A 27,188-nucleotide genomic window follows, 5' to 3' on the forward strand; every position below is an offset into this window, starting at 1 on the left:
ACAAATGAAACATCAACTTTGGGTCATTGAATTGATCATGGACCCCTAGGAGGTTGTAATGGGGGAGGCCCAGGTGTTATTTTGTGTCTCTTGCCTTAGAGCTGTTGTAACTGTAAGGCTATGAGCTTGGTGGATTTCTGTTTCTGATCTGGCTCCAGGGTCCTTTCAAAATGCTCAGCTATAGTCACGAGTTCAGTCAGGCCTACAGCCTCCCACCCTCTTTTCTGCCCTTTTATCAATCCACTAATCTCAGAAGATAATCCATTTACAAAAAGGGCAGTTAAAGCAGGCTGAGTGGCCTTTTTATTCCTTGGAACACCAACTGCTGTAAAAAGAGAGCTTCCAAACTGGCTCTAAAGTCTTCCACAGATTCACCCGTCTTTTGTTTGTATGAGTGAATAATAGACCAATCATTATCAGGCCAATTAATAATAGACCAAGTGTGAGCAGGGAAGATTTTAGGAATAGCTTATAAAAGGTCAGTTGTTATTCTGCAAGCCTTTTCAGGTTGAGGATCTTGAAGATCATCCTAGGGATTATGTCATTTTGCTTCCCGCATCCATTCTGGGGCTTCCCCCAGTCCTACCAACACGTGTACAAGCGGATAAATACCTAGCAGTTTAGGGACATACACCCTGACAGTGACTCTAAATTCTTCAATAACTGTTGGGGGGTCCTCCCTAGGTTTAGAGAATTCTTTGACTATAGCTCTCAGCTCAGTCTTTGACCAAGGGGTAAAGGACACCTGAGGGGGCTCACCTACAACCTCAGGTAGTTTTACTTTAAATGGCAATTGTTCAATATTCTCTTTGGAATAGAAAAGTATTGCAGACAGAAAATGAGTAAAACAAGAGTACTCAGGTGAAAAAGGAAGGGGGACAGTAGGAGTTAAATCTGCAGTCACATCTGTCCTATGGTCTTTTGTTTCAGGTACCTTTTGTCTCTTTAATTTTTCATTAGCTTTTTGTTCTACGTCTCTAAACGAAGCTATTTTGGAATCTTGAAACCTTCTGTAAACTTTTACATACCAGTTAAAGCAGGCATCTCATTCTCCCTGTCCAATTTGTGAACCCTTGCTCTCTAGTGTTTTCCTTAAATGAACAATCTTGTCTAACTGGAACATGCCCGACAATGACCACTGTAATTCTAGATCAATATTAGTATAATTTTGCCATCTTTCTAAATATCTACAACCTCCAGGACCATAGTTCTTAAATATAAAATAAGCAGGTGTGCCAGAAGCTGGCATTCTCAACTCTTTGGTGATAAAGTATATCATTTCCTTAGCTAGCCTTTGTCAACCCAAAAGAACACACAAAAAGGGGCCAGAGGGGAAGATGGTGGAATAGTAAGATGGGGAGATCACCTTCCTCCGCACAGATACACCAGAAATACATCTACACGTGCAACAACTCCTACAGAACACCTACTGAATGCTGGCAGAAGACCTCAGACCTCCCAAAAGACAAGAAACTCCTCACGTACCTGGGTAGGGCAAAAGAAAAAAAGAAAAAACAGAGACAAAAGAATAAGAACGGGACCTGCACCAGTGGGAGGGAGCTGTGAAGGAGGAAAGGTTTCCACACACTAGGAAGCCCCGTCGCGGGCGGAGACTGCGGGGGGGCGGAGAGGGGAGCTTCGGGGCCGCGGAGGAGAGCACAGCAACAGGGGTGCGGAGGGCAAGGTGGCGAGATTCCCGCACAGAGGATCGGTGCTGACCGGCACTCACCAGCTCGAGAGGCTTGTCTACTCACCCGCCGGGGCGGGCGGGGCTGCGAGCTGAGGCTCGGGCTTTGGTCAGAGCGCAGGTTGGCTGCGTGCACACAGCCTGAAGGGGTTAGCTCACCACGGCTAGCTGGGAGGGACTCCGGGAAAAGGTCTGGAGCTGCCGAAGAGGCAAGAGACTTTTTCTTCCCTCTTTGTTTCCTGGTGCGTGAGGAGAGGGGATTAAGAGCGCTGCTTAAAGGAACTCCAGAGACGGGCGCGAGCCGTGGCTAAAAGTGCGGACCCCAGAGACGGGCGGGAGACGCTAAGGCTGCTGCTGCCGCCACCAAGGGGCCTGTGTGCGAGCACAGGTCACTATCCACACCCCTCTTCTGGGGAGCCTGTGCAGCCCGCCACTGCCAGATTCCGGGGATCCAGGGACAACTTCCCCAGGAGAACGCATGGCGGGCTTCAGGCTGGTGCAACGTCATGCCGGCCTCTGGCCCCGCAGGCTCGCCCCGCACTCCGCGCCCCTCCCTCCCCTCGACCTGAGTGAGCCAGATCCCCCGAATCAGCGGCTCCTTTAACCCCGCCCTGTCTGAGCAAAAAACAGACGCCCTCCAGTGACCTACACGCAGAGGCGGGGCCCAATCCAAAGCTGAACCCCTGGGAGCTGTGAGAACAAAGAAGAGAAAGGGAAATTTCTCCCAGCAGCCTCAGAAGCAGTGGATTAAAGCTCCACAATCAACTTGATGTACCCTGCATCTGTGGAATGCATGAATAGACAACGAATCATCCCAAATTGAGGAGGTGGACTTTGAGAGCAAGATTTATGATTTTTTTCCCCTTTTCCTCTTTTTGTGAATGTGTATGTGTATGCTTCTGTGTGAGATTTTGTCTGTATAGCTTTGCTTCCACCATTTGTCCTAGGATTCTATCTGTCCGTTTTTTTTGTGTCTTTTTGTTTTTGTTGTGTTTTTAATTTTTTTTCTTAATAATTAATTTTAATAACTTTATTTTATTTTACTTTATCTTCTTTCTTTCTTTCTTTCTTTCTTTCTTTCCTTCCTTCCTTCCTTTCTTCCTTACTTCGCTCCTTTAGACAACAAATCATCCCAAAATTCAGGAGGTGGACTTTGAGAGCAAGATTTATGATTTTTTCCCCTTTTCCTCTTTTTGTGAATGTGTATGTGTATGCTTCTGTGTGAGATTTTGTTTATATAGCTTTGCTTCCACCATTTTTCCTAAGGTTCTATCCGTCCGTTTTTTTCTAAATTGTTTTTCTTAATAATTATTTTTTAATTTAATAACTTTATTATATTTTACTTTATCTTATTTTACTTTATCTTCTTTCTTTCTTTCTTTTTTCCTTCCTTCCTTCCTCGCACCATCCCTCCCTCCCTCCTTTCTTTCTTTCCTTCTTTCCTTCTTTTCTTTTCTTCCTTCTTTCTTTCCTTCCTTCCTCCTTCCTTCCTTCCTTCCTTCCTTCCTTTCTTTCTTTCTTTCCTTCTTTCTTCTACTAAATCTTTCTCTCTACTTTTTCTCCCTTTTATTCTGAGCCGTGTGGATGAAAGGCTCTTGGTGCTCCAGCCAGGAGTCAGTGCTGTGCCTCTGAGGTGGGAGAGCCAACTTCAGGACACTGGCCAACAAGATACCTCCCAGCTCCACATAATATCAAACGGCGAAAATCTCCCAGAGATCTCCATCTCAACACCAGCACCCAGCTTCACTCAACGACCAGCAAGCTACAGTGCTGGACACCCTATGCCAAACAACTAGCAAAACAGGAACACAACCCCACCCATTAGCAGAGAGGCTGCTTAAAATCATAATAAGTCCACAGACACCCCAAAACACACCACCAGACGTGGACTTGCCCACCAGAAAGACAAGATCCAGCCTCATTCACCAGAACACAGGCACTAGTCCCCTCCACCAGGAAGCCTACACAACCCACTGAACCAACCTTAGCCACTGGGGACAGACATCAAAAACAACGGGAACTACGAACCTGCAGCCTGCAAAAAGGATACCCCAAACACAGTAAGATAAGCAAAATGAGAAAAAAGAAAAACACACAGCAGATGAAGGAGCAAGATAAAAATGCACCAGACCTAACAAATGAAGAGGAAATAGGCAGTCTACCTGAAAAAGAATTCAGAATAATGATAGTAAAGATGATCCAAAATCTTGGAAATACAATAGACAAAATGCAAGAAACATTTAACAAGGACCTAGAAGAACTAAAGATGAAACAAACAATGATGAACAACACAATAAATGAAATGAAAAATACTCTAGATGGGATCAATAGCAGAATAACTGAGGCAGAAGAACGGATAAGTGACCTGGAAGATAAAACAGTGGAAATAACTACTGCAGAGCCGAATAAAGAAAAAAGAATGAAAAGAACTGAGGACAGTCTCAGAGACCTCTGGAACAACATTAAACGCACCAACATTCGAATTATAGGGGTTCCAGAAGAAGAAGAGAAAAAGAAAGGGACTGAGAAAATATTTGAAGAGATTATAGTTGAAAACGTCCCTAATATGGGAAAGAAAATAGTTAATCAAGTGCAGGAAGCACAGAGAGTCCCATACAGGATAAATCCAAGGAGAAACACACCAAGACACATATTAATCAAACTGTCAAAAATTAAATACAAAGAAAAAAATATTAAAAGCAGCAAGGGAAAACCAACAAATAACACACAAGGGAATCCCCATAAGGTTAACAGCTGATCTTTCAGCAGAAACTCTGCAAGCCAGAAGAGACTGGCAGGACATACTGAAAGTGATGAAGGAGAAAAACCTGCAACCAAGATTACTCTACCCAGCAAGGATCTCATTCAGATTTGATGGAGAAATTAAAACCTTTACAGCCAAGCAAAAGATTAGAGAGTTCAGCACCACAAAACCAGCTTTACAACAAATGCTAAAGGAACCTCTCTAGGCAAGAAACACAAGAGAAGGAAAAGACCTAAAATAACGAACCCAAAAGAATTTAGAAAATGGGAATAGGAACATACATATCAATAATTACCTTAAATGTAAATGGAATACAAAAGAAAGTTGGCAGAAGGAAAGAAATAATAATGATCAGATCAGAAATAAGCAAAAAAGAAATGAAGGAAATGATGACAAACATAAATAAAACTAAAAGCTGGTTCTTTAAGAAGATAAACAAAATTGATAAACCATTAGCCAGACTCATCAAGAAAAAAAGGGAGAAGATTCAAATCAATAGAATTAGAAATGAAAAAGGAGAAGTAACAACGGACACTGCAGAAATACAAAAGATCATGAGAGATTACTACAAGCAACTCTATGCCAATAAAATGGACAACCTGGAAGAAATGGACAAATTCTTAGAAATGCACAACCTCCCAAGACTGAATCAGGAAGAAATAGAAAATATGAACAGACCAATCACAAGCACTGAAATTGAAACTGTGATTAAAAATCTTCCAACAAACAAAAGCCCAGGACCAGATGGCTTCACAGGCGAATTCTATCAAACATTTAGAGAAGACCTAACACCTATCTTTCTCAAACTCTTCCAAAATATAGCAGAGGGAGGAACACTCCCAAATTCATTCTATGAGGCCACCATCACCTTGATACCAAAACCAGACAGGGATGTCACAAAGAAAGAAAAGTACAGGCCAATATCACTGATGAACATAGATGTAAAAATCCTCAACAAAATACTAGAAACAAAATCCAACAGCACATTAAAAGGATCATACACCATGATCAAGTGGGGTTTATTCCAGGAATGCAAGGATTCTTCAATATACGCAAATCAGTCAATGGGATACACCATATTAACAAATTGAAGGAGAAAAACCATATGATCATCTCAACAGATGCAGAGAAAGCTTTTGACAAAATTCAACACCCATTTAGGATAAAAACCCTGCAGAAAGTAGGCATAGAGGGAACTTTCCTCAACATAATAAAGGCCATATATGACAAACCCACAGCCAACATCATCCTCAATGGTGAAAAACTGAAAGCATTTCCACTAAGATCAGGAACAAGACAAGGTTGCCCACTCTCACCACTCTTATTCAATATAGTTTTGGAAGTTTTACCCACAGCGATCAGAGAAGAAAAGGAAATAAAAGGAATCTAAATAGGAAAAAAAAAAGTAAAGCTCTCACTGTTTGTAGATGACATGATACTATACATAGAGAATCCTAAAGATGCTACCAGAAAACTACTAGAGCTAATCAATGAATTTGGTAAAGCTGCAGGATACAAAATTAATGCACAAAAATCTCTGGCATTCCTATACACTAATGATGAAAAATCTGAAAGTGAAATCAAGAAAACACTCCCATTTACCATTGCAACAAGGAAAACTTCAGGTGACAATGGCGGCTCATTGGCTAAACTGCGGAATTTTCTATTAGCTATTTCTATTTTCTATTTCTTGTTGCTGGCCAGGAAGGAAGTCTTCCCTCCTCCAGCTGGGGTAGTAAGGTGGTTGCACTTCCTCTTTGGGGTCAGTAAATGACCTCCTCCTGTTGGGGTAATTGATGATGAGTTACACGGCATGAGAGCTCCCTACCGGGAGGCCTTCCAGACTCCAATTCTAGTTGAGGTTTCCTTTTGTTAACATTCACAGCATGTTTTATTGGCAGGAGGATTCACAATGAGGGAGAAAAGGCCACAAGACTCACCAGAAAGAAGGCTCAGAAATCCTAGGGTGGGTCCAAGGGAGGCTGTAGGGTCAGCTGGTGGCTACAATGATCACATGGTTCCCTCTGATGGGTTTGCAGCTCGACCTGGAATAGTGAATAAAAGGGTCAGTTCATCCTATCAGAGAAACATGAAACTGAGATAAGCTTCCCACTGATAGAAGCATCTTGAGCCTTCAGAAAAGAACAGAGAACATGTCTAAAGGGTTTGGGAACATCAGAGCCATATCTCCTCAGAGTGGGACTCCCAAGGCTCTCCAGGTCCCAGTCCCTGACTCTCCCTCAGTGACAAAGCCTCCCCACCTCTGTCCTTGTCAGCTCAGTGATCCCTAGAGGTCCTGCCTATCCCTGAGGATTTAGGTTTCCATGGAGACAGGTTGGTTGAGACCTAATGATACAGTTGACCAGCCTGATATGCAAAAGTTCCCACCACCCTGGGGCAGTTGGGCTCAGGGACACATGGCTCTGGACCCCATGTGGAGGGTGTCCTTGCACGTCAGCTGTGCCACAGAAGAGCCAATAACACCTGTAGCTGTCCACCTGATTCTCAGAGGCTTTTCCTTGGAGAGCCCTTGGTCATCTGACCTCCTATCCAGGAAGCCCCATGACTTTCTGACTGCTGCCTGTCACGCCAACAACACACCTGTGAAGGTTTTGCTCTGCATGGCAATCTGTCCACCAGCCCCCACCCCCTTCTAGGGACCCAGATGCTAGGACCACACAAATGCTGAAGTAGTGTCCACCTGCCGAAGGTACAGACACCTCTGTAGCCATCTGCATGATTTCTACTGGGAATCAACAACATTTATGGGGATTCTCTGGCCCTAAAGAACAGGATAGGAGCAATGCAATGATTCACAATTACCAGGGTCAATGCACATATACAAGGGCCCATAGCCCCAGATGCCCCACTCACAATTCACATGAGTGTCCCATACGTACCCACCAATGCCCAAATATTCTTGCTTCATACAAACATACATCCAAACACGCACATCAGTGGTACGCTGGTAAGTGCTTGATAAAAAGCTCTCTGAGAAAGGTGGGAAAGACTTCACTTACGGTATCTACATGGTATAAATATTCCCAGCATGACCAATTTAAAGCTACCCACCTGACATCACTAAACACAGAGCTGGGAAGAGATATGCACCATTGACTATCCCAAGATAGTATGAACCAGTTCCAGCACATGCCATACCTTTTCCTATGAATATGTGCACAGAATCCACTTACACCCCAAGTAGAACCCTCAACTCCCACCACAGATATATAACCCAAAGGATACCACGTATACATATGTGTTGGTACACACACACACACACACACATATATATATATATATCCTGAACACACACGTACATTTCTACCCTCACCCTGAATAAATACACAAACAGACCACCTCTTACTACCTAAATTTTTACAGGCGAAACCTTACTCACCCTGAATATTCACATTCCACTCTCACAACTATATATACACACACAACATGGGCCTGAAAACAAACATGTGCAACCGATATGCCATCCAGATGTACACACTGAGTACCTAAACACACAGGCTCACCAAGTCCACAACTGTCTCATGTGCAATCCCAAAAAAGACCCATATGCAATCCCACAGCCCTGGAATACATATACTCCAGGATTCCTGCACACACACGTAACCTACACGGTCTACTCGTTTCCAAACACACAAACTAAACTCTCACATCCCGCAGAATACATACCCCACAAGCCCCAGGAACTCAAAAACACACACAGACACAAATAACCTATACTTATCAAATACAGCTGACCCTTGAACAGCTTGGGGGTTAGGGCCAACCCTCCATGCAGTGGCTCTGCATCCATGGATCCTATAGTAGGCCTGTAGTATTTACTGAAAAAGAAATCCACTATAAGTAGACCCGTGGGGTTCAAACCCGTGTTGTTCAAGGGTCAACTGTACATACAAGTTCACCTCACTAATACTGACAACACACATCCAAGCAACACCACTAAATTCTTCGGGCATTACATTTCGAAATAGACACATAGAGGACTCTAAGCCTCCTGATATACTCACAAATCACAAATACACACACCCACAAACTCCTCATGAGTATACACCCCAAATGCTCAGACACACTCAAAACAGAAAAACACCGACAACCTCTGCAGTCTTACTAAGACACATACACAATTCTCACACACCTATGGACACACACATGCAAATATTCCTAACCCCTGAACATATGGATCCCCTCCCAAACACTATACATTATGCTACCTCTCCAGAAGACAAGCTCCCCACCACTACCCCAGCATATAAACTGTATATGTGTGTGTGTGTGTGTATTTCTACCCTCACCCTGAATATATAGACAGACCACCTCTTACGCCTACCAAACACATGTATAAACACCCTAGCATTCTCCAAAGAAATACACTTTGAATACTCCTAACAACTCCATACCTTATGAACAAACTTTGATAATGCATGCACCTGATGATGGACACACACACGGATTAGAATACACAAGTAAGATACGTGGAAATATCTCCAGCAAACCATTTAGGAAACAACTTCCATATATCAACTTATCCCTAGCTATCAGGAGCCAGCTCACACATATACAAGTACTAACAAATACCGGTACCACATATTTCTAATACATATAAATGCAATTGTCCATCTTCCCTGTAGAAACATAGAACCCCACCTCTCTATCAGATACACATATACTCACTTCCCACAATACATAAGCCTAAGAGGCTCCTACTGAAAATTACAAGTGCACAGCCTCAGCAAATATTCCTCCAAGTGGCCATGCCCCTTGAATACACACACAAACTCATTTAACACACAACTCTCCACAAGTCCCAAATAGCACCACAATTACCCAGTACACTACAAATATGCGATAATATCACCCTGTATGCCCTTTCTTCCAAATACACATACAGTACCACACTACTGGCATATACATAACCCCACATTCCCAACCTCTCACACACAATTAACTCTGCCATCTTGCAGAATACAGAATCATAAAAACACAACATACCTACATATACAACATCCACCAGTCCCATAAAATAGTCACAGACTTGCCCTCTACACATCCAAATATACATAGACAGCTCCTGAAAATGCACACACACAAACACCCCATAACCATACAACATGCCCTGAATACACAAATGATCAGCCTACATTCCCCAAATATACAAAATAAACAGACTGGACACCCAAAGTAATATACACCACGACTTTTCCTGACATTGCCCTTATGCATAGGCAGATAATCCTTCCAAACGCACCGTTAGACACACACAAATCCCCAAATTCATGGGAGAAAAGAACACATGTAAACATACTCCCCAAACACCAAATTACAAACACCTAACCACCAACTCCTTGAGTATGCCTGCGTCACATCTCAACACCCTCCAAATACAGCACTCACTCTTACACACTCTCACAAAAACACAGGCATGACCTCCCTTCAAAGACAAATATCCACAGACAAAACCAACCCGCACATTTGACTACATATCAGATTCCCACCAACCAAGTAAATATGTACAGACCCCATCTATGCTTGCAAATCAATCATGATTTGACATCAGACTACAAATACATGTTTATGAGCACATTCAGCAAAGCTGCTCCCATCACTGACAAAAGAATGCAGTTTGAACATAAGTGTTGATTGATGTTTTTATGATAAGAAGGAAGACACTAGTGAAACTATGAGTGTGTTCCCTCGATCTTCACTCATTTTCCAATCACCTGAGCTACACCTCTGGAAGCAGATGAGGGTTTTCAACTCGCAAGAACTTCCCTCTAGCTTTTGTACTCTTCACAACGCGCAGACTAGAACGGCAGCTGTTTAATAGCTCGCACACACGATTTACCCCCCACTGTAGGCCCCGCAGTCACTGAACCCTTCATGCAGCCGGTTCCCCAGCGGTGCCAATAACCCTGGGGTAAACACCTCAAGGGAATCGAGCGCTATGGGGGCGTGAATCCACATTGTGGCGAGTCTCCTTACACGGACAAGGGCACAAATAACCCACAGGGTGAACAACAGCGCAGAGCGGTGACACCTGAGGGGTGAAAAGTCCCTGTACCGCTTACCTCAGGATCCCTATAACTGACTCGAGAGGCCGCCATGACAGCCCGCTCCCGCGCCAGACGGCCGTTGGGGCCCCACCGTCCGCGCTCGCGCATGCGCTCCTGTCTTACGGAGCAAACTGCCCCAACAGACGCTGGGAGCCGTTGGAGGACGGCGGTCCGCGTGCCCGAGAGCCCCGCGCCCAGTGGGCGTGCGCAGGCGTACAGGCGCGCGGCGCGTGGGCATCTGCTCCAGGCGGTCTCTGCAGCAGAGGAGAGAAATGGAGGGTCGGGCAACGCTGCGGAACTTGACTGGCGACGCTCCTCGCCGGGAACTTTCGTGACGGTCTCTTCTTCAAACCAGCTCTTGTGAGATGTGCACTCGTGATTTTTATATTGCACACGTGAAACCCATGCACTTAGCTACAAAGAGTTCTGGAGAGCTCCGCTGTAAGCACAGTAGCCTCAAATTGGGGCAAGTGCTTTCATGCCCTTTGGACTGCAGTTCCTTGGTTCTTGTTTATGCCTTTCAAAAAACAATAGGTCCTTTTTCCTAGCAAGCCTGAAGTTTCTGTTCAAGAACAATTCTAGGAAAGAATTTCAGACCACGGAAACACTCTTAAGATACTGTCTCCTGACTCCGTTCCTAGAGTTTTTCCAACGCATTTACTCTTCTAGAATATTTTCTCTCAGTGTATTTAATATGTGGAGGTTGTTCAATAAATCTTGATAAACAGGTGTGTCCTTTGTACGGTTTTGGGTTTTTTTATTAATAATTTTGAGAAAGAGTTGACCATCTGGGCCAATTTCAACACAGCAGGTAGTATGGGAACAATTTTACTTTCCCTCCCTCCTTTTTTATAATATCTTTCAGAATTCCGCTCTTCTATAAAAATAGATTGCCTTCGTTTTTAGTTGCATGATGTATCTCTGGGAAGATTTTAATGAAAGAGATAACACTGGTTTCCTCCGGGAAAGAGGACGGGGTTGACAGGGGAAAGAGGTGGGAGGAGGACTCGCCACTGCATATTCCGTTTTGCACAATTTAATTTTGAACCATGAGAAGGTGTTACTCGCTTAAAATATTATACTAAAATCATTTAAAAGGTAAAAGACTAAATCTTTAACAACCATGGAATACTATGAGAAAGACATTTAGTGAATTCTGGTCTTGGACATGGGGACTGCATGACAGTTTTTTGCTGGACGGGGGCTTTCCAGCACAAAGCGTCATTAGTAAGGCTGGTCCTGCTGGATGTTGGTTGGAGCACAAGGACCACTTCGTTAGGAGTGATGTACATACAGCAGTCAAAGACACTGCATCTGCTGAGACAATCCTAATTTCAAATACTCAGTTCCACGTGGCCATTATTTATGTTTATCAGACTAACACTTGTGTATTTTGTTCAGAAAGTCTAGTCTCTGTTGAAGTAAGTCAAGAGCCAGGTAGGAAGCAGAGTGTGTTGAGGGACACAAAACTAGGTTGATGGATAAAGACGTGAAAGGAAGGGACTGTCATGTCCAACATCGGTGCCATGAATCAAAAAAAGTTTATCAACTGCCTAAAGAGGCACACGCCAATTGTGTTGCCACTGTGGGAGATGGAAGGAACTTCCGGTTCTTGCCTACCTCCCAGAGCCCTCGTGGAATGTCCCCCCACCGCACCCCACCGCGACCCACGTGCCCTCTGCCCCTCCCCCACTGCAGAACGTTTCAGCCCACATTCTACTGTTTAAATTTAAACGTGGCTCTCCTTTACTTGGATCCTGAGCAACTGCTGAAGCAGGTCGCTCTCTGGGTCCTGGTCGTGACTTTTCTCATTGAGGCTACCAGGCAGCAGTAGTCCGTGCCCAAGCCTGCAGGATGGCTTCAGAAGGAGGTAAGCCTATAGGTTGGGGGTGTGTTTTCAGAGACCCTGCCGTCTCTCACATCCTTCGGGTTCACATGTGACACTTCACTGTGGGCACATAGTTGGACTGAAGTAGAGGGAGAAGAGAGCACTGGACACACAAGGACATTTCACCTGGGGAGACTGGGGAGCCCGAAGAAATCTGAGACTGCACTGGGGAGGAGGGGTCATTGGAGGTAGATCAAGAGGAATTGCCCTGGCTATGGAGAAAGGATGGCAGCAGACAGGTTGATCCTTTCTAGAGCGGAGACAAGCCACTCTGAAACGTGTGTGTAAGGATGTGTGTGATGTCCTGGTGGTGACACAGGGAGGGTCATGAGGAAAGCCTAGACCTGTACTATGTTCCTGAGGTACCTGAAGCTTGCCTCACCATATCTTTCAAAGGGATTTGAACAGGAGCCTACTATATCTCAGGGGGCCCTGGGGAGAGATGGTCTTGGTGAGAAAACTATTCAATGGGGCTGTGTGTGGCCACATCTGCAGTGAAGTGTCCTCTCTGAGAGCGAGGTAGGAGGTTACTCTAACTGCCGCAGCCCACACCTCGTCCATTCCTCCCAGCCCAGAGCTCACTTCTCAGTTCAGGTAACTGTTGCCTTGGATTCAACAGGGGATGGGCAACCGTGTAAGTTCAGCCAAGAGAGGGCTCAGGTTCCTGAGTTGCTCTGAATTGTCCTTCCATTTCTGGAATCGCAGTACTTCAGACCTACTTCATCTTGTCCAGTATCTCATGGTGGACCCTCAGGCTGCCTTGAGAGGAAGAGTTTGTTCATATTTCATGTCACTCCTTCATGGACAGGGAACAGATGTGGAGTGGGGTTGTTTCGGGTGGAATGTCTATGAAGGCTGCTTCCTCTTTTAAAGGGGAAAGGAGTGTACCCCAGGATCAGGAAGACGATCTTCTGTGTTACTATTAAACGTCCTATGACACCTATTCTGGTTAATTAGGTGCACCGTGGTGTGTACCTTGTTCTCCTGAACGGGGATGTGTTTCAGACAACTTGGTCACCGTGGCACCTGGCTTATGCTTGCTTCTCAGATTGTCTCTCCGTTATTGGGAGCTGGAAGGGGAAGGACCACAGGCGGTCTATACTCCCACGACCAATGTAACATAACAATTCCCTGGCCCTTGTTTAATCCTCTGCAGCCATCACTGGCTGTGAAATGACAGAGTCTAAGGGACACGTGCCTACTTCTCAGACCCCCCCCCCCACCTCCTAGGAACAGAACTCCTGAGTGATGACAGAGACTCTGGGCCCTGGGAAGGGGGTGGCAGGACCTGGCCCATGTTACGTACCTGCTGTGGGTTGTTCTGAGATGCAGGTGCATTCTGGGCCAGTGTTATGGGTTTGTATCAGGATTCCATTAGAGGGATATTTTCCAGCATTGTGTTTTGTTTTGCGAGGCTGGGAAAGAAAGAGGGGATTTATACTGAGCGTGAGGAAAAGGAGGACTGAGGAGGAGGTGGGGCCCTAATATTTTACACAGTGCCTTTGGGTGCCTAGAACTTACCTTGCAGGAGGTCCCTACTTGCTAGTACGCCGGCTGAGGGGCATTTCTCACAGAGCGGATGTCCACACAGTTCCAGGTCTTGGGAGACAGCCTGTGAGGCTTAGCTGCCAGGGGGCGCCTTAGGGAGGCTCTCCAAGTGAGTGCTTGCTGAGGCAATTTCTTCTCGGCAGGCAGGGGTCAGGGGCCTTGGTGGATGGGCGCGGGGTCACTGGTGCAATAATTCTCAACTGGAGGTCAGGGCATGAAAAGCACTTGAAGACATTTGCACGCTGCAGTTTCCCTCGTCCAAGTGTCTCTCACCTGTGGAGATTTACTCTCTGATGCCGCAGAGAGCCTCTGTCCCACTTGCCCATTCTCCTCCTCCATTCACTCCTTTCCTTTGCCTCAACAGCATCTCCAGTGCTGGGAACGGATGTCGTCATGCACCTTGGTGCCTCCTTGTCTGATTCCATGGCAGTGCTCTATCCTCCACCCATTCCTGACACCCAGCACCGGATACCCTGGGGGCAGCACCTGCCACCTGCCATCACCCCAGCATTCCCTCCTGGCAGCAGCCAGCTGCTGCCAGCTTTCCCCACGATGCCTTTGGTGGCTAATGGTGGCTGTGGACCCAGTGCCCCTGGGGCTTGCAACCTCACTGTGCAAGTCAGGTCACAAGGGAGGCCAGTGGAGGCGCCCCAGACTCAGACCTTTATCATAACTCAGGGCCCCCTCACCTGGAGCGCTCCAGGGGCCCTCAGCGGGACTACTGCATGTCCTCCACCAGTATTCTTAGCATCCCCTGCGATGGAGACCATTGTGACTGCTCCAGCTGTTGGAGTTACTCAGGCTGGCAAGGGAGGCTGGACCCCAGGCTTTCCCCCTCAAGCTCCACCACCAGCTGCCCAGCTGGTCCCCATCATTCGCCCAGTGAACTCTGGGCCTTGGCCACTTGGCACTTCCAGGGAGTGTAGCCTGGCCACCAACCAGCCCTACGCCTCGCAGGGTGACTGCTCTAACCCCCAGAGCGTGTACAGTAACTTCCGACGTTGGCAGCGCCTCAAGCCACTGGCCTGGAGACACCTTCCCCAGAGTCCTGATGCAGAAGCTCTGTCCTGCTTTCTCATGTGAGTGAACGCTCAGGGGGTCGTGAGCTTATCGGAGCTTTTAGATAAAGAGGACCTGGGGATGGACTCGCAGGTTAGGTTTCTAGGGATACTGGAAGCAAGGTCTGAGGGCGATGTCCATGCTATGAGAAGGCACATTGTCGGTCATATGGGTGAGCCTGCCAGGCCATGACATCATGACTGAAATGTGCCTTATCTCAACTGACCCACCACCCTGAGAGTCTAGCCAACTTGCTCTTCCATGATTCTCATGGTAATATGGACTGCAGACTTGCAGTCAGAGAGGGTCGTGCTGTAAGGTGAGGAGCAAAGGAGTGGATGCCGCACTCTCCTGTGGTGCCGTCTCCTTTCATACAGGACTTGAGTGTACATGGCCGGGGGAGGTCACTTCGGAGGAGGGGGAGGAGTGCAGGGCCCAGGCGAGCGCTTAATGCACGCCTCGACTTGGTTGTTGTGGAGAATTCCACTAGGAACAGGGTGATGGTAGAGCTCTCCTAAGGGCGTGGGCTCTCTCCCACTAGAACTGTGAGCCTGGCAGGCATTTCCATCCTAAACCTCCGGTCCCTCGTAAAAAGGGGACAGTCACACTTCACTCTGAGGACCAGGCAGAAGACTCCTTGGGCTAATCTATGAACTGTTAGCAGATGGCCTGGCACATGCCACGTCTCATTGATGATAGTGATTTTTCTTATGAAAAGGCAGCCTTGAAGAGGAAAAGAGCTCCCCAAGGCACAGTGTCCCAGCTGTAGCCTGGGAGTGGATGGTCATCTCGAGTGAGTGTGAGGCGGTGACAGCAGTAGCCGGGAAGGCTTGTCTTTGCCCTCCCAGACACCTGCCTCTCACCCTCCTGTTGCTCAGTCATGCTGCATTGAGAGATGTGTGGTCCACATTGGCCAGTGGGGTCAGGCAGGTGGGGGCTGGGCTGGGCACGGAGACTGACGCCAAGGTCTTACAGCCCAGTGCTTCGATCCGTGGCCCGCCTGAAGCCCACCATGACGCTGGAGTGGGGACTGTGCAGGGCCGTGCAGGAATGGCAGCGCATAAGCAACGTTGACCGGATGATCTACTACAAGATAGCGGAAAAGTGAGTCAGCGTCCTGGGCCCAGGGGCTGCATGGAGGGTGAGGCGAGTGGGTGAGGGCAGGGTCTGGCTGTGGGAGTGCTCATCAGAGAGGACAAAGGAGAAGGGCTGTCACTCAGAACAGGGGCCCCGCAGCCCAGAGGCCCTACTGTCCTCCAGAAACCCCTCCCTCACCTTGACAGTTTGGGTCTTCTGTCCTTCCTCCACCAGGAGCTCTGCCCTCCCCTGATTTTGACCTACCCTTGCCTTGACATGAAGGTCTCAGGATGGGGCAGGGTGACGCTGTGAGTCCAGTTGGGGTCCAACTCCGGCCATGTGGGCTGAGCCGGGGAAAGAGCTCCACCCGCCAGCCTGCTGCTTCCTTAGTGGTGGGTGGCTGGCGGCCACTGACATAGATTTGGGACCCCCTCTCCTCATGAAAAGTGGCCTGAGTGGGTACACTGGCATCCCTGAAGAGGCTGGGGAAGCCACCTGTCGTCATCCCAAGGGTCTCTGGCCCTTCCGTTGTTTGCTCCGTGGTAATCCCCTTGGTTTAAGAAAGAAAAGCAAACCAACGAGCGCCTCTCAGAGGAAAGGAAGGCCTCTCCTCTGAGCTCAGCACCCACATCGTCCAGCCTCTCCTGGGCCCTGTCTCCAGGTCTATGTTCCAGGACTCTCAGTCCCAGCCCAGGGTCCTGGATTCGGGCAAGGACCTCTGTGGGGAACACATGCCTGTTCCAGCCTCTGGCTGTCAGCCCTTCATGTGGTTCTGGATGGGGACGGGGGGCATGAGGAGGGTGCCCCCTGGGTCAGCCACGTGTCCCGTTGACCTGGTTCAATTCAGCGACCTGGGTCTAGGCTGTTGAATGTCCTCCAGTGCTGGTGAGGCAGGAAGGGTCCCAGATCTTGTCTCAGTTCCAGGAGCAGCTCTCTGCTGTGCACAGCACCTCACAGGGCCTTGACAGCCCCAAGGCACATCCTCTCCCAATCCCTCATTCTTGGCTGCCTTTGTTGGGCTCCAGAACCCAGGCCTTTTTCTCAGGGTGGCCTGTGCCTCCGTCACCCCCCAGGTTCATGGAATTTGAGGCCAAGGAGGAGATGCAGATTCAGAAGTTGTAGTGGATGCAGTGTGCGCAGGACCTGCCTCCTCCAGCCCCACCGAAGCTGGATCCTCGGGGGCCCCCAGCCCCGAAAGTGGGCCTTCAGCCAGGCACCCAGGTTCCCACTGGTGTTGAAGGCACAGGTAACAGGGACCTAGGGTTGGCCACTGTCCCCACGTGGATCCTTTTCCTTCAAGACAGGGGCATTGGTCTTTCAACCAAAACAGCCACTGAGGCAGGGGGTGGGGGCGTGGGGTCTCAGCTGCCCTCTGTCACTGCTGGGTATTGACTTGGTCAGTTTTGTAACTCCTCTCACACCTCGCTGTCAAAGGACCCCACACAAGGTCTGCCTAGGAAGTGGGCTTGATGGCGAGACCCCTAGAAAATTGGAGGTTCCCCACTTCCTTACTTGTGACTCTCTTAGATGCCCCCCTTACCTCCCCTCTCCAATAGTGCATGAGGCTTCAGGTGGTCCTGAGCCCCCCACACCCACATCAATTTCCCCCAAACAATGCCCTCACCAATGTGTGCTCAGTGGTCAGGAGGTGGACCGGGAGTCCCTCACCTTCCTTCCCTTCCTCCCGCTCTGCCTCAGCATGTGCTCCCAGGATGTCCGGCCCCAGGGCCCAGCCCTCCCGCCCAAAGCCACACAGCTCCCAGCAGCCCCCGGAGCCCAAGGCACCCAAGGAGATTCCCCCCGAGGCTGTGAGGGAGTATATGGACATCATGGATGCACTGGTGGGGCCCGTCCACTCAGCCACAGGCGAGTCAGATGCGGAAGGTGGAGAGGACGGAAATGAGCTGAAGCAGGAAGAGGACGGCATCTACTCGGACCCGGGCCTCTTGAGCTACATTGACAAGCTGTGTTCCCAGGAGGACTTTGTCACCAAGGTAGGCTAGGCCTGGAGCCTGGGGTCTACAAGATGCCAGGGCATGGAACACTCAGCACCCAAGATCTGGGTTCTGCTCAGGCCGTTGGGACTTAAGCTCAGCTCCTTGTTCCTGAGCCTGGTATTAGGGGAGGTTTACGCAGATGTATGTGTGTACGTGTTTGTGTCTGTCAGTGTGTATGCTTTTGTGTGTCTGTGTATGTGCCTCTGTATATGTTCTCTTTTGTGTGTGACTGTGTATGTGCGTGTGTGTGTGTGCATGTGTCTCTGTGTGTGTGTGTGTGTGTGTGTGTGTGTGTGTGTGCTGAGCATCCCCGCCTTGTGGAGGAGAGTGGGGTGGATCTCTACTTTTCACTTTCCCTTCGGGTCTTCTTGTCTCACAGGCCACTCCTGGCCAAGGATGCTCACAGCCTCTTCTTTCTGTCCGAGGTGGAGGCAGTCATTCACCCTCGATTCCTGGCAGAATTGCTTTCCCCAGATGCACAGCTGGATCTTGGCCCTAGCGGAGGAGCTGGAGCAGGAGGCAGGGCTCACGCCGGAAGAAGTGAGCCAGGGGAGGGAGAGGAACACTCAGGGAGCCAGGGGACCCCACGGGAGGGGGACCCCAGGTGATCCAGGGGACAGGGGAACCCAGATGACCCAGGGGAGCCAGAGGAGGGAGGGATCCCCGGTAGAACAGGGGAGACAAGGGACACCCAGAAAGACCAGGGCACGGAGGGACCCCAGTGAACAGGGGAGAGGTAGGGCCCCAGAAGTGGAGGGCCACCTGGCGCTGTCCATCCCTCCCTTTCCTGGGAGGCCTGGCATGGGGAAGGGCCCGTTTTGGGGTGGGTGCAGTGCAGGGTGAAAGGAAGGAGAGGAGGTGAGCCGGAGGGGAGGGAAGGGCACAAAGCTGGGAATAAGGTGCAGGAGGATGGCAGGAATGCCACAGTGTCTGTATTTGGATTCGAGTCCTGGGGTCCCCCATCCCCTCCTTCCCCCAAGGGCCATTGTCCCACTGCCCAGGGCTCCTCCTCTCACGCGTGTGTGTGGAGCCAACACTGTCCTCCTCCCTCCTACCAGCTGGTGCAGAAACGACTCCTGGCCTTGAAAGAGGACGAGGGTGTGGGGGCAGCCCCGAGTCACGGTGCACCCGGAATGCGCTCAAGTCCTTCTGAGCCCGACGCCGGCCAAGGTGCCCAGAGGCACGACCAAGACCCCCATCCAGGGGTCAGTGATGAAGCCTGCCCACCAGAGATCGATTCTGAGGCTCCTCATAGGCTCATCCAAACAGACACTGGCCTGTGCAGGCCCAAAGCCTTTGTTCCCTCTCGAGGACGTCAGGAGGTCTCTCCATTCCGGGCCGGACCGCCCTCCCCTCCCCAGGGTCAAAGGAGCACTGCCCCTCTACGGGGACCCAGGGACGCGTCTGTTCTCAGAGAGGCCTCTCCTGTTCGGGAGGCCCGAGGGCCCAGGGACGGGTCCGGTGAGGACGAGGAGGAGCTCCCCAGCCTGGCCTTCCTGTTCGGCTCTCTGCAGAGCCTGCTGCCTGGCTGGGTGTCCCAGAGTCCTGCCCATGCCTCAGGCCTGGCCTCCCCTGGAGGTTGGACGGCCCGGAGTGCTCCCCACGCTCCCTCCCGTCAGAGAAGAGGCCTCAGCCCAGCTCCACCAGCCGCTCCCAAGTCGAGGAAGCGGGCTCTGTGTGGACGCCCAGCCAGTGCTGAGAAGCTGCCCATCCCTGGGGCTGGCCTCGGGGTGTCTGGGAGGCCAGCCTTGGCTCTGGGGCCGGCTCGCCCCTCACAGCCGAGAAAGAGAAAGCGTGACCCGTGTGTCACAGAGAAGACTAGGAAGAGGAGAAGAAACACTGCAGGCAGTAGGGAACAGCTGGGCCGGCCCTCCAGGGCGAGGCCCCAGGGCGACCCCCTGGGGAGCCTAGGGGCTTCTCGTCATCCCAGTGCTGACCCTGGATGATGTGGGGGGAAGGGAGGGAGGGCAGGACCACCAGGGTGGGGAGGGGGTATGGGATTGTGGGGGGTTAGGGAGGTGGGGGAGGTGGGTGTGGCCAGGTGTGGGTGGGAGCAGGACCTTTGGAGTGACGTATATCAATTGTGAATAAAGATCGTCTTGGTGGGAAATGCTTTCAGGCCACTGTCATCTTGTTCGTGGTGCGCTGCTCCACAGAGAGCGATCCAGAGAGGAAGGAAGGATGAGGGAGGTCACAGGAGCTCTGGATCTACAGGTGGCCAAACCTTTCCTCCACATAGACAAGGACTCCTCAGGCTGCCCCTGGGAACGCACAGCTCTCACTTTCCCCAGGGACCCCCTTATCATCCCCTTCTCTAAAGCCTGCTTGGCTAGGGTCCGTCTGGGGCCTCTGTACCATCTTCTGCATCCCTGAACCTTCTGGGGAGGCAGAGCTGCTTTTGTGCCTTTCAGCCCTCTGGACACTCACCAGTTTCTAGGATGGAGCCCGGAGACAGCCCTTGTCATTATGGAGCTTCTCTCTGCTTCCGTGAAGTGGCCAGGCGATGGCGCTGGGATGACCCCCCGCTCATCCAGGGTCTTCTGTGTGGGTGGCCTGACCAGAGAGGAAAAGTCTTGGCTATGGGGACAGGACTGTCTGCCTCGTCGTAGCGGGAGCATCCTCTAGTCCCACTGGGATTATTGCAATGTGCAGAGTGGTGGAGGCAGCTACCTCTTAATCCCAATGAGGATGCAACAAGGGGAATGGGTGCGGGGAAATTCATGGGGCACCCGTGAAAGGTGTGTATAAGGGTAATGACAGTTGGGCCCCTTTGTGGAACTTGTGGGATTTCTGTGCAGCAGCATCTTGTTCAACTGAGGGAGGAGGACCCATCTGGCTGTGGCTGTGGAGACTGGCCTCAGGGGCCTATGGGTGTGCAAAGACACCCCAGAACTACTGTCCCTTCCCTTTCCACCCATGGCTGGACATGTGTGTGTATTGGCATCAACACTGATTTGTATTCCCATATAAAACAGTTCCTCCTAACAAACTATGACCGCATTTCACAAGAACAGCTTGCTCACAGGGGCAGCAGGGGTTGGGGAGAGGTGTCTGTGGCCCCAGATCTGGGTGGGAGCTGGGATCCGTGCAGAGGAGTGTGGAGGCCTCAGTCACCGTCCTGTGGGTGCCGGCAGAGACTTCGAATCATCAGAGCAGGGGAAATGACCCGCTCATAAGGGTGAGACGAGCAAACAATGAGGGGCAGGGAGCAGACCCCTGCTGTCTCCCCGAACTGCCCCCCCTTGCAGCCTGCTTAGCCCCCGTCATGGCCTGTGCTGGCCCACCTCTGAAGCCCCTTCCTCCTAACGCACTCAGATGCTCTGATCCTTTGTGAACCCGCCCTGGGCCTCACCCCCCTTCCCTGCTGGCCAAAGCCTCTTCTCCTGCTTCTGAGTTCTGATTCGTTCCCCAGGACCCAGGCGGGGTTGTGACAGCAGAGACTCCCTAATTCGCCCTCCTCTTCCCTGAGATCTTGACAATCACCTTTGTATGTTTCTGTGATTTTAACTACTGTAGATACTTCATGTGAGTGGCTATGACATGTCCTTTTATGAGTGGCTTATTTCACTTAGCATAATGTCTTAGAGGTTTATCCATGTTGTAGCATGAGACATGGTTTCCTTTTATTTCAAAGAAGTAAATATTTCATTGTATTTATAGACCCCGTTATCCATTCATGTATTGATGGACACTTGGGTTTCTTCACATCTCGGGTATTTTGGATAATGCTACAATGAATGTGGGTGTGCAAATATCTGTTTGAGATCCTGCTTTGAATTCTTTTGGATACAAACCCAGAAGTGGGACTGCTGGATCACATGGTAGTTATATTTTTAATTTTTTTTTAATTTGTTATTTATTTTTGGCTGTGTTGTGTCTTCGTTTCTGTGCGAGTGCTTTTTCTAGTTGCGCTGAGCAGGTGCCACTCTCTTCATCGCGGTGTGCGGGCCTCTCACTGCCGCGGCCTCTCGTTGCGGAGCACAGGCTCCAGGCGCGCAGTCTCACTAGTTGTGGCTCACGGGCCTAGTTGGTCCACAGCATGTGGGATCTTCCAAGACCAGGGCTCGAACCCGTGTCCCCTGCATTGGCAGGCAGATTCGCAACCACTGCACCACCAGGGAAGCCCCTATTTTTAATTTTTTGAGGAAACCTCATATTGTTTTCCATAAGGGTTGTCCCATTTTATGCTCTCACCAACAATGAGAAAGATAGTCACCATCAAGAACTTGGTAAATATCCATTTTATAAAAATGTTCATGCTTTTAGAACAGCTGTAGATAATCACAATTATGTATAATAATTATATTTTGGGTTATATATGGTGTCATGTAAATCATATTGCCTTTGGCTTCTTCTTTCAACATTCTTACTTTAAGAAAAATGGATATATTAGATGTTCTTTAATTTTTTAATTATTTATAATTTTGCATTTATGCATACATTAATAATAATTTATCAGTTCCTTCGTTGGTGAACTTTTATAAATTATAATGTGACAGAGTAATCAGTTCCAGAGGAAAAGTTTTTCCTTTCAGAACTTTGAATATTTATTCCATCGAATATGGCTTTTGTTACTGTTTTTTCAAATTATGCCATCAGTACACCCTTTCATGGTGGGTGATCAGTTTCCTTGCTAATTGTTTTTCTTTAAGATTGTCTTTTGTGTTCTCCAGTTTCTTGACGTGTGATTAGTTTCAGGTTAAAAAAATTTATCCTCCATGTGATCTATTTTGCTTCTTTAAGTGATACCACATTCTTCATCTCATCTAGAACATAATATTATCTTTTTCAAATGTTACTTCTACTCATTCTCTCCTGCCTCTACTTCTAGAACCCTGGATATATGTATATTAGACCATCTTATATGTTCTCTATGTCTTCATCAGCTTGGATGGCTATAACAAAATGCCATAGACCTGGTGGCTTGAAAAACAGGTGGTAATTTCTTAACAGTTCTGAAGGTTGAAAGGCCAAGATCAAGTTGCCATATTCAGCTCCTGGTGAGAGCTCTCTTCCTACTTTTCAGATGGTTGTCTTACTGTGTCCTCACGTGGCAGAGAGAAAGACGGATCTCTCTTGTGTCTTTTCTTCTAAGGGCACTAAACCCATTATGAAACCTCCATTCCCATGACCTAATTACCTCCCAAAGGCCCTATCCCCAAATACATTGAAGGTTAGGGCTTCAACATAAGAATTGGTGGGGGGGATACACGTCCATAGCATTCTGCCCCTGGTACCCAAAATTCATGTGTTTATTGTATGCAAAATACATTCATTCTATCCCAACAGCTACAAAAGCCTAAACTCATCCCAACATCAACTGTAAAATTTAAAGTCCAAAGTCTGATCTAAACATCATCTAAATCACGTATGGAGGTACTATTCATCCTGAGGCAGAATTCCTCTGTAGTTGTTAATCTGTGACCCAAACAAGTTAAGCGTTTCCAAATACGATGGTGGGATTGGCATATAATAGACATCCCTACTCCGAAAGGAAGAAATAGGAAAGAAGGAAGTGGTGAAAGTTTCCAAGCAAGAGCAAAGCCTAGCAAGGCCAATCCCATTACATCTTAAGGTAGGAGAATAATCCTCTTTGGTTTGAGGCTTTGCCCTCCAGGCCCACTGGGGTGGCAACATCATCCCCACAGCTCGGTGGGGCAGCCCCACTCCTTCAGCTTGGTGAGGTGCCACCCACACTGCAGCTCTCTGTAGGGCCTCCACCTACACCATGACTCTCTGTGAGGGCGACAATCTCACACTTTGAAACTGAGGCCCCCTGGGCCTGTGGTGGGATTGACAGACCCGGTGACCTCGGAGTCACCTTTGGGGTCCTTCTTCCCTTTTCTTCAAGAGGAGTACACAGGGCTTCCCTGGTAGTGCAGTGGTTGAGAGTCCGCCTGCCAATGCAGGGGACACGGGTTCGTGCCCCGGTCCATGAAGATCCCACATGCTGCGGAGCGGCTGGGCCCGTGAGCCATGGCGCTGAGCCTGCACGTCCAGAGCCTGTGCTCTGCAACCGGAGAGGCCACAACAGTGAGAGGCCCACGTACCGCAAAAAAAAAAAAAAAAAAAAAAAAGAGGAGTACACATTCACAGCCAAATTGCTCTAGTCTCCCATTCTGTAAAATCCAAGAATTCTGACAGCCTTCCCTCATTCTGCCTGGCTTTCTCTGTCCCCTGTAGTTCAAAGTGGCAGTGTCCCTGCTGGTTTAATCCTTCTCTATTCCTGGCCTCTGCTGAGATGACAAATTAAATTAATAGCACACCTGCTATACCCTTCGAGTTTTCTTCAGAACAAGTTTTCTCACTTTCAAATATGGATAGGCTGAGAAGTTTCCAAATCTCTACGTTCTGATTTCTTTTTGCTTAACAATTTGGTCTTCAATTTCTCTCTCTCCTGATGAGTTTTACTGTGACCGGTGATGAGGAACCAAGCTACTTCTTCCAAACTTTGTTCAGAGATCTCCTCAGATGAATATTCAGTTTAATCACTCACAATGTCTACCTTCCAAAAAACACTAGAACACAGTTCAGTCGAGTTCTTTGCCACTTTATAATAAGACTTGCCTCTCCTCCAATTTCTAATAACGTGTTCCTCATTTCTGTTTGAGACCTCACCAGAATAGCCTTTAACGTCCATATTTCTATCTGTTCATGATTATTTCTGTATTCTCTACAAAGATGGAGATTTCCTCTCCAGTGTGCCTCTTTTCTTTCTGAGCCACCGCCAGAATCACTTTAAATAGGTAAGGGCTGAAAGGCCTTTATGGTGATCTCAGCTCTTTTTTAGCATGCACTTCAAATCTCTTTCAGCCTTTACCTACTAACCAATTCCAAGGCCACCTCCACATATTTAGGTATTTGCTACTTCTTGGTACTAAAATATGTCTTAGCTCAAGGGACTAGAACAAACTACCACAGACTGGGTGGCTTAAACAACAGACGTTTATTTCTCACACTTCTGGAGGCTGCAAAGTCCAAAATCAAGCCACCAGCAGACTCTAGGTCCATAAATTTCTCATTCATAATTTCTGACCGTTTCTTTTCTGTGCTACGTTTTAGCTAATTTTTCACATCTATCATCCATGTCATCCACTTCCTCTTTATCAGTATCTGATCTAAATTTTTCCCATTCACTTTGATATACAGATGTGTGATGTTTGTATGTTGAATTTCAACATACACTATAAAATATTCAATTTCAATGGTCAAGATTTACTAACATAAATCATTTTTACTGTTGAAGACAGAACATTCTTAACTGGAACTGGCACTGTTAATACAAGTGTATGATAGTGAATACAAGCCCAACTAGTACAGTTTGGTGCCACTCCTTGATCTGGGTGCCAGCACTTCTGCCACCTTTGCTTTTGCACCATCAGTACATATGTCAACACAATTGTTCCAGAGTAAATCATGATATTAAAATAGTTTCACAAACAGTTTGAACATTACAGCATCATGTTGTTTGTGATCAACCATGAAGATCGTCAATAATACCTAGTGCTAGTACTAGACAAATTCAAGGAAAACAGCAAACCCAGTCATTTTTTGTTTCCTTTCCCATTTGAAAAGCTGCAAGCAACATTTTTTTGCCCTTTAAAGGGCTCATATGTCTCTGTTTGAAATATTCCATACCTCTCCCTCTTTTTTAAAATTCATTAATTTATTTATTTGTTTTTAGGTGCGTTGGGTCTTCGTTGCTGTGCACAGGATTTCTCTAGTTGCGGTGAGCAGGCTTCTCATTGTGGTGACTTCTCTTGTTGCCAAGCACAGGCTCTAGGCGTGTGGGCGTCAGTAGTCATGGCACACGGGCTCAGTAGTCATAGTTCGTGGACTCTAGAGTGCAGGCTCAGTAATTGTGGAGCACAGGCTTAGTTGCTCGGCGGCATGTGGGATCTTCCCAGACAAGGGATCAAACCCATGACCCCTGCATTGACAGGTGGATTCCCAACCACTGCGCCACCACGGAAGTCCCAATTCCTTTCTCTTTAAACGTAAAGTGATTGGCCTTAAAGCAGTGCTTAAAGTTTACTGGTACTATAATCTTTGTTCAAAATTGCTCTGTGGCATAAGCCACAATGCAGTGAATTGTTGACACCTCCAAATCCCAGGGAGGCCCCTGAGTGCTCTCTCAGGAGGAAATTGAGGTCAGGTGTATCTGATGGCCTGTGTGCTCTCTGTGCTCCTTGTGATGTGTGGGGGCTTTCAGATGAGTGCAGTGGGTAGACTCATGGACTCTTAGTCTTGGCTGGGGGAGACAGCACTGTCGGGTTTATTTTTCCACATTTGCCTCCTTTTGTGTTGCCTTTCTCCCAGTTGCACTTAGCCTGATTAGCGGGAAGGAGGAGATGTCGGTAGCTGGGCAGGTGGTTCTCCAGGAGCAAATGTCAGGGACGGTTGTGTGGGCAAGATCCCTAGGCCCTGTCCTGGCAATCTTGCTGTGCACTGAGCAGTCCAGATGAATTGGGTCCTTGACCAGAAGCCCATGAAACTTTTGGCAATCTGTGCAAAATTTGGGATCTGAGGATGGGCTCAGAAATTGTAGCAAGGATTTGGCGGTATCTTACCCTCGGGCTGCTTAAGAGCCCCTGGTTTTGAATGGCATGAAGCACCAGAGAGCCTTTGATCACATTCTATACAGCTGTCCTGTGTATGGCCCTCCAGCAGCAAACCTTCTCTGCTGTGACCTCAGGGCAGGCCCCATCCCCCCCCGAGGCTCCTGCCCTGTGAAACATGAGGGTGTAACGCAGGCTGATTGTCAGTGCTTGGCTCCTGGCTTGCCTGACTCAAAGTATGGAGCATCTGTTCACCTTGTACTGGTCCCCTTCCCAGAATCAATGGGCTCACAGCCCAGACATTTATGCTGAGTCTCGGGGCAGCTGTGCCCTGAGAAGCCATGTCTTCTCACTTGGTCCAGGGAGCACCTCCTCAACGGACCACACTTTTCATATGGGCCTCCTGCTCTCGTGCCCTCTTGTTTTCTTCTGAGGCAGGTGGTTGTGATGGCCAGTACTGTGGGGTCTTGTGGCCTCAGAGCAGACACTGGAGGCTGACTGACCCCACAGAGGTGGACAAGGATGTGGCCTCAGGCGATGGG

At 48.6% G+C, this 27,188-nt stretch overlaps 1 protein-coding gene across 1 annotated transcript; it reads left to right on the forward strand.

Moving 5' to 3' along the window:
• Positions 1–14,348: 14,348 nt before the first annotated feature.
• Positions 14,349–20,034, forward strand: LOC132597531 (NUT family member 2G-like). The gene is given in 7 exon segments (XM_070045839.1): positions 14,349–15,034; positions 15,990–16,118; positions 17,165–17,304; positions 17,790–18,085; positions 18,514–18,575; positions 18,577–18,628; positions 19,147–20,034. Coding segments are annotated over 7 exon segments (2,253 nt in total).
• The last annotated feature ends 7,154 nt before the right edge of the window (positions 20,035–27,188 follow it).

Source organism: Globicephala melas, chromosome 6 (assembly GCF_963455315.2).
Source record: "Globicephala melas chromosome 6, mGloMel1.2, whole genome shotgun sequence".
Classification (NCBI taxonomy): Eukaryota; Metazoa; Chordata; class Mammalia; order Artiodactyla; family Delphinidae; genus Globicephala; species Globicephala melas.